The 7,977-nt window shown below is 34.1% G+C and overlaps 1 protein-coding gene across 1 annotated transcript; it reads right to left on the bottom strand.

Annotated features, from left to right (window-relative positions):
* Positions 1 to 3,353: 3,353 nt before the first annotated feature.
* On the bottom strand, positions 3,354 to 4,528 carry LOC141386830 (alpha-tocopherol transfer protein-like). The gene is made up of 3 exons (XM_073955738.1): positions 4,227 to 4,528; positions 3,681 to 4,050; positions 3,354 to 3,608 (listed from the first exon to the last, which is right to left on the bottom strand). Exons 1-3 carry the CDS (start codon positions 4,526 to 4,528, stop codon positions 3,354 to 3,356), a joined length of 927 nt encoding a protein of 308 aa, XP_073811839.1.
* Positions 4,529 to 7,977: the final 3,449 nt, after the last annotated feature.

The following is a 7,977-nucleotide window of genomic DNA, read 5'->3' as shown; positions in this document are numbered from 1 at the left end:
ATTTTCTTAATAAAATATGGTATAAAAAATTATTTTTCTTAAGGTGCCAATTTCAGAAGTAGAAGTTCGTTTCTGTGTTTACGTCTGTTTCGTAAGCAATCAAAAGAACGAAGCGTACAATACCCACACACGCATGTGTATTCGCTGATGCGCCAACGAAGACTAATGTTTTCCATTATTCATTATAAAGTTTAAAAGCTCTAATAAAGCTTTCGAAAGTTCTTTAAAAGTTCTTTTCACGTGAAATACAGTAACGCCATTGCTTTCACAGGGGAAGTACATGTGTGATGTGAAATGGAAGCACGGTGAAATCCACAACATGCCTGAATATATTAAGATCGTTTCGATGCTTGTTTGAAATAACTCATCAGGCATAGTATATGTGAGGGGATAGAAATATAACGATTTTGGAATTTTTTATATATGCGAAAATCTAGTAATCCATTACAAAGTAATGTAAACAAAAATAAATACATATATTATTATTCCCTTCTGAGTTATGATTACGATGGCGCGGATATTGTGTGTCCGACTACAAAACCTAGGGTTGTGTGTTCAACGCTCACAGTCGCACGGCGGTCGAAACCACTGATCTAGCGGCTCGAAATAAATAACTTAAAAACTAATTGAGATATGTTGATGAAATTTTGCACAAACAGCCTGTGTCTGTGGGTAATCATGTGCCAAATATGAACAATATTGGCTTATGTTTTGGTATAGACTCCATATAACGGTATCTTCCGATTTTCTGTATTTGGAGGATTTAAGCCACATTTTCATTGCAAATTAGTTGTAATTTGGTCACAAAACATTTCTACTAAAAATTATGGACATAGATTGATATTGATATTGTCCCCATGTAACCGTACCTCCCGATTTAAGGTATTTTGAATATCATGACCACATTTTTCAACCGACTTGGCTGTTATTTTGCATTCCGTGTTATCACTGCGTGTAAAATCTTCTTACAAAACATTTTCAATGTGGATTTATATTTTGATGTAGTCCCCTTTTATTTTTTTAATTCCCCAAAAAATAATCGAACCCAAGTTCGGCCAAGTTTACAAGATGCACTCTAGGGAAAAAGAGCGTAAAATCAATGAAAACCCTAGAAAATTGTATTTTTTAAATTTATTGCTAAATAACTATGTACCTCCTGAAACAAAATTATTTTTTATAATTTAAGTCTCACCCTCCGCTATCAATTAAAAAAAAAATTATGTTCAGTTTAATTACGAATTTATTCAACATTTAAACAAATATGAAGACAATTTTTTAGCAACAAATTTTTTAAAATCTGATGCTGCAAAATTTCTTGTATTTGATAGTAAATAACTGAGTGAATATTTACAACAAAAAAAAAAAAAAATGAAAAAACAAAATTTTTGTCAGCAAAGTGTCTGTAAACGATACAATGGAAAATATTTCGCAATTTTATAGTTTGATTTTTGGACTTTCGCGCCGCTAGATCTGTGGTTTCGACCAGTGTGCGTTGTCACGCACGCTTTTTGTTGACAAAATAAGGAACATATGGCGTTGCACATGTTAGCGTTTAAACAACCCTTAATGTTCGTTCCCGTGGAAGAGTGTGTAGTGTGTTCGGCTACAATTCAGAAGTTCACATGATCAAATTCAGCAGAGAGCGAAATAAAATAAAAATATAAAGTGTGTTAAAATTGAAAACAAATTCCACCTCAACTATTCTAAAAATAGAACTGTTTTAGCTTATTTTTCAACTTCTAGTGGCCACAGAATAACTGGTTATTCTAGTGGTCATAGAATAACTAGTAATTCAGTGCGACTCGTCCTTATTAAATTAATGGGTAGGGGGTTTTATAAGTAATAACGACTACCAAAAAGTACTATAAAACCCATTATTTTGTAATGATTTTTTTTGCTGGGAATTATAATGTGAAGTTTCCAAATCAATATAAGATCTGTCCCAAAAACCAATTTCAATACACACATTTGGACGTTTTTGCTCGAACCATGTAATCGAGTAATCGAGGTAAAAATGGCGTTATGAAATTGTTAAGCTCTTTCGCCACGCTAACTGAAGACTATCGCTTTCTTTTAAACAAAGTTTAATGACCAATGAGATATCGATGTTTTCTACCCATTAGAATACGAAATACAATGTTTCAATCACTCCATTAGGACGATGCGTGTGCTACCTTTAAAAATGCGTAAAATCCTGAGGTACCCTCATATGGAGAATATAGCAATATATGAACCTATATTAATAACTTTATTCGTGGATAATGATGATAAAACACTCAAAATACCGAAAATCGGGAGGTACCTTTCTATGGGGAGTATAACAAAACGTGGACCTGGACTGAAAAATTTTTGGGGGAAGATTTTGTATACTCAACGAAGAACAAGTAACAAATTTCAGCCTTTTCCGTAAGATAATGTGGCTAAAGCTTTCAAAACAGCGAAAATCGGGAGGTACCATTCTATGAGACCATATGAAGACGTGGACCTATACCGAAAAAAATCTGGCCTATAGTTTGTTACCCTATACGTAGACTAAATACCAAATGTCAGCAATGTCGGTGGTCACTGTGAGGTCACAACCTTTAAAATACAGAAAATCGAGATGTGCCCCATACGAAAACTAAATACCAAATTTCACCAAATTCCGTGTGATAATGAGGCTAAAACCTTCAAAATACGGAAAGTCGAGAGGTGCCGTTCTATCGGGGCTATATGGACCTATACCGACAAATTTCAGGTGGAATTTTGTATAACCCCAATGAAAACTATGGACCACATTTCAGCAATTTCGGTGGTATATTGAGGCTACTACCATCAAAATACCGAAAATCGGAGGTACCATTATATGAGGGCTATGTGAAAACGTAAAGCTATACTCATAAATCTATTCTGGAATATATTATGCATTTCTTTTTGATAATGACGCTGAAGATTAAATACCAAATTTCAACCATTTCGGTTGGATATTGAGGTCACAACCTTGGAAATACCGAAAATCGGGAGGTATCGTGCAATGGCGTCTATATCAAAACGTCTACCAATGTAGCCCATATTCAATATGGAAATATACACTCTTATACCAAATTATAAAGTTCTCCTTAAATATTTGCCAGCTGTATCTTGATTTCAACAGATGGATATGGTTATTATAGGGTCTCCAACAAATATTATGCCCTCCGTATTATGGTGGAGGATATAAAAACTCCACGTTTAAGATTTGTGTAAGACTCCTATTCCAACTAAAAGCGCACCTTCCCAGAATTGAAAATTACTGATAAGAATATTAAGTACACTATATTAAATTTTATTTTATTTCTGCAAAGAACATATTTTTTTCAATACTTCGTTCAATCCTAATCCACTTCAAGCTTCCTAAATGACCCACCAATACCAAACAGATTGTCTACATCCGAAGTTTCTCCATAACGCAAAGACTCATCTGTACCATATTTGGCATTCTCTTTGAAAAAATCTCTATATTCATCGAATTTGGATTCCAGGTCCTTGATGTGCTCTTCCATTGTGCCATTCTCACCACCATAGTAGGCTGGCAAATACTTAAGGGGTATGTGTTGTTGCAATTCTTCCAGGTTGGCAAATAGGAAAATCTATGAAAAAACAGCAAATGGAAATTTTAATGACAACAATCAACAAATTCTTTTGGGGAAGATATAACCTACCCTTTGTCTCAACTTCTCGGAAAATAGCGGCAATAACATTTTGAAGAAACTATGAGCCAATGCGGGTATATTCACAAAACATATTGATTTAATTCTCAGCGGTAGAGATTTTTCCATGTATGTTACAACGGCCTTGAAAAATACTACATTTGCTTGCATTAGGTGGGCCATTGTCATCCTGGACATATCAACTATGGTAATAATACCACAAATACTGGCATATGGATCATCGATAGTGAAAATTTCATACATGGCAACTCCTGGATGGAAGATTTCTTCCATTTGATATTCCTTGGGATTATAATCGAAATTGCACATTATCAGACGACAGCCATTGTCATTTAGTGGCGTGGGAAGGGGGAGAACACAGCTACAGGAAGTTGAAATATAAAAAAAAAATGTTTTTATAAAATTAATGCTCGGTTCCAGAACCTGCAAGAATCTACTAAATTTACTATTTTTTCGATATCATAAAGAAAGTAATTGTTATCGTAATAAAATTTGCAGGTTCTGGAACAAAGCAAAAAACTTCATTTATCATCTTACCCCAAACGATTCACTTGCCGTAATTTCTCATTGTCCAAATCATAAACGCCGAGAAAATGAGGAAACTTAGTTTTCATCGTATAAAATCGTTCAATTTTCGATTTAGCCTTTTCCAGGCTATATTTGCAGCCACGAAGAAATTGTATTAGAAATTGATCATCCATTCTAGCCTTGAGGTGTGGTTGTTGTTTTATCCATAACTTGAGGGCCCCCAAATCTTTTGCTATTCTTGTGGGTATTTCATTAAGTTCATCGATGGCAATTTTTTGCAACGCAGTAGGCAGTGGTTTTATTGCAGCCATGTTTTACAATTGAAGTGTTGTTTACAACTGAAAATGCATTTCGCAGACGGATAGACATGATCATTTTGTCAACAATAAACAATTTTCGGAGAGGTCGTTATACATACTTATCATTTAATAAAATATAAGAAGATGTAAAAAATTGAATATATAAATGTATGTATGTATGTATGTATATACAGTGAGTCAATTAAGTATTTTGCCTCTTTAGAAAATTGAAAAAATATAAATAAATTCATTTACAACCATCAAATTAGTGGTCAGAAAGTCGAATATTTGTATGCATTATGTTTGTGGATATTTTAGTATCCAATGGCTGCAAGAACCGCTGCGAAAGGCTTAATGGTTTTCTAGATATTGGCAAAAATCTATAACAACACAAAATATTTTACCTCAAAAAAGTATTTCGCCTTTTACATATTTTTTGAGAAAAATACATTTTTGTTACACGCTAAAGATTTTTATAGTAACCGTTGGAGATTATCACATTATACAACTGTTTCGGCACCAGTTCCACCACCTTGCGACATATCTTCGCGGTTATTTTCTCCAATTTTCCTACATTAATTTCTTTGACAATATGTTTTATTAATTTTGGTCATTACCGACATTAGTCTCTAAGAAAATCAGTGAAAAATGATTCGCCGCTTCTTATCCTAACAAAAGCGTAAAAAATAAATAAAAAGCTAAGATGCATCGCAAATAGTGAAAGAAATTACAGTTTGGAACTATGAAAACCAAGAACGGAGTCAAAAAATTATTTAAAAAATCGCGAAGATCCTTTCTGACCGCTTCCAAAAATTAATCGTGTCTTCAAAAACAGTAAGCAAAAACTTCACATTTGACCAAACTTGACACGCGTTTTTCGTTTTGGACGCACTGTGGGCGAAATCCATATCTAGCGGACAAAAATTAATAACTGGTAAACTAATTAAGATAGGCGACTGCAATTTTGTACATATGATTCTCATGACCGTAGGTCTAATGTTATTGAATATGGTCTATATAGGTCCACATTTTGGGGTAGATCCCATATAACGGTACAGTCCATTTTTTGTGGTTTGAATAGTTAAGCTAATTTGTCTAACTGAATTTGCTGTACTTTGAAATTTGGGATTCAAAAATTTCTCCACAAATATGTAACCAGCCTCCATATATAGATATTGTCCGATTTTAAATATTTTAAATTTTTTAACTATATTTTCTAAACGACATAGCTGTATTCTGGCATTGGTTCAAAAATTTCTTTATCAAAAATTGAAGACATGGGTCTACGTTCTGGTATGGTCCTCATATAATGATACCGGAACTTAATGCCTTTTTATACCCTAAACCATAATAGGGAGGGTGTAATTAACATTGCCATTCCGGTTGTAACACATCGAAATATTCGTCGGAGACCCTATAAATTATATATACTATTGATCAGGGAAAATTCTAAGTCGATATAACCATGTCCGTCCGTACGTCCGTCCGTCTGTTGAAATCAAGATACAGCTAGCAATTTTTAAGCTAACACAGTACAACAAAATTCGCAGGAATTTATTGATTTGCGTTTGTAGTTTCCGAAGTATTGAGTTGGAAGTCAACCATGTTTCACTGCCTTATAATATAATAATGTTGTTTTGACGCAGGCATTGAATATACGCAGCTTGGTATAGATGGATATTTGCGGAGATCTCCATATTTTGTTCGGTCGTCCAAAGGCTGTTCTAGCTTTGCCCAGCTTAAAATTCACGTCGTCATCTACTCCTCCTTGGGATGACATAATACATCCTAGATAGCAAAATTGTTCCACAAAATCAATATCTACATTATCTATATTAAAATTGAGGGTGACATTGCTATTTATTTGCATGGCCTTAGTCTTATTAATGTTGACTTCAAGGCCGATACGATTGCAGAGGATTGTTAGGCCGTTGATTTTACTTTGCATATCGTTATGCTTATGGGATATTAGGCATATATCGTCTGCAAAGTCTAAGTCTTCAAGATGGCGGTGAAATCCCCACACAATTCCTCTTTTTCTCTTGCACACTTCGAACATAACGGTATCAAGCACTAACGCAAACAGCAGTGGGGATAGAGGACAACTCTGTTTCACTCCGATGCACATTGGGCCCAATGGCAGGTTTCTGAGGCAAAAAGTCTAGTTTTGAAGTCATATATTTGTATAAATTAGTAACGGTATTAGATTCTTAACACTTTGAGCCACTTAGAAACAAAATCATTTCAACCTGGCAACGCTTCGTGGTCACATACCGAGCTGTCAAAGATATTGCATGTTACTTTGTAAAATTGTATAAAAATTTATCCAACGAAGAACAAATTTGTTTCGCTCGGCAATTAAAAACCGCTGATTTAATAAACAGTTTTTTTAATGGATAAAACGTGTAAAGGTATATAAATTAATATTCTGATTAAGAAATAAAAGAAGTTAGATTTGGTAAGGAATATTTGAAGTAGACTTGTGGTGTATTTTTTGTGTAGTTCGTATTGTAGTTTAAATAGTTTTTGGAATAAAACTCGCGGTATTGCGACGTATTGTCGAAACTATATATATCTGATAGAAGGTAATAGTGAGTACTATATGTGTAAAAAAATTTCATGTCCGTATGGATCCGAATACTTATAGAAAATTACTTACAGATAGCGTGACACTTAAAAATTTGGAAATTTTTAATTATTGGCTGGGCAATGATAGAAAATCCATAAATGTGATGAATTGGATTTTGGCCAATTTGAATAGAAAAGTCGCTGACGACTCCATGATTGCAGTGGAAAAACAGATCTATAATTTATGTACGCAACTTACCAAAAAGTGGATAAAATACCATTATAGCAAAACACGCTTTTTAAAATACGAGCAAGTGTGGTTAAGTAATGAGACATCTTTTAAAGTAGAAGAAATTGGTGTTCCAAGGAAAAAAGGACGACCTTATGTAGGTTATAGCGAAGGAAGCGAGCGTCAAAAAAGAAAGCTTGCTTCGGAATTGTCCTCCGAAAACGACAACAATACAAAGCTTTTAATTCATGCCGCTTCTGTTTCAGCCAATTTATCGAATGAAAATGATTTGAATTTTATCCTCAAAAAAGCTGTTTTATCTCCATCAGAACCAAATAAAATGAGGGAAAAAATAACTTCCAATGACAAAATGCCAATACCACTCTCACCTGATGAAGCATTAAGTTTTTTAATAGAAAATAATTTAACAAAACAACAATACATAAATTTGAGAGAGTTGACTAAGTCAAGAAATTGTAATATATTCCCTACTTACAAAAAAGTTCAAAATAATAAGTTGGAATGCCGACCCGTTGGACTAACTGTAACGGATTCATCAGCACATATTCCTCTCCAAAATTTGATAGACCACACCGCAAAAAGAATTTTGTCTTTCCAAGAGGACGTTTTGGAGCGAATGGATGAGTTCGACGAAGTTAGTTTG

The sequence above is a fragment of the Musca autumnalis genome, unplaced genomic scaffold, assembly GCF_047663935.1.
Source record: "Musca autumnalis isolate F117 unplaced genomic scaffold, ASM4766393v1 scaffold_5, whole genome shotgun sequence".
NCBI classification, from domain to species: Eukaryota; Metazoa; Arthropoda; class Insecta; order Diptera; family Muscidae; genus Musca; species Musca autumnalis.
This window is presented reverse-complemented; position numbering and strand designations above follow the sequence as displayed.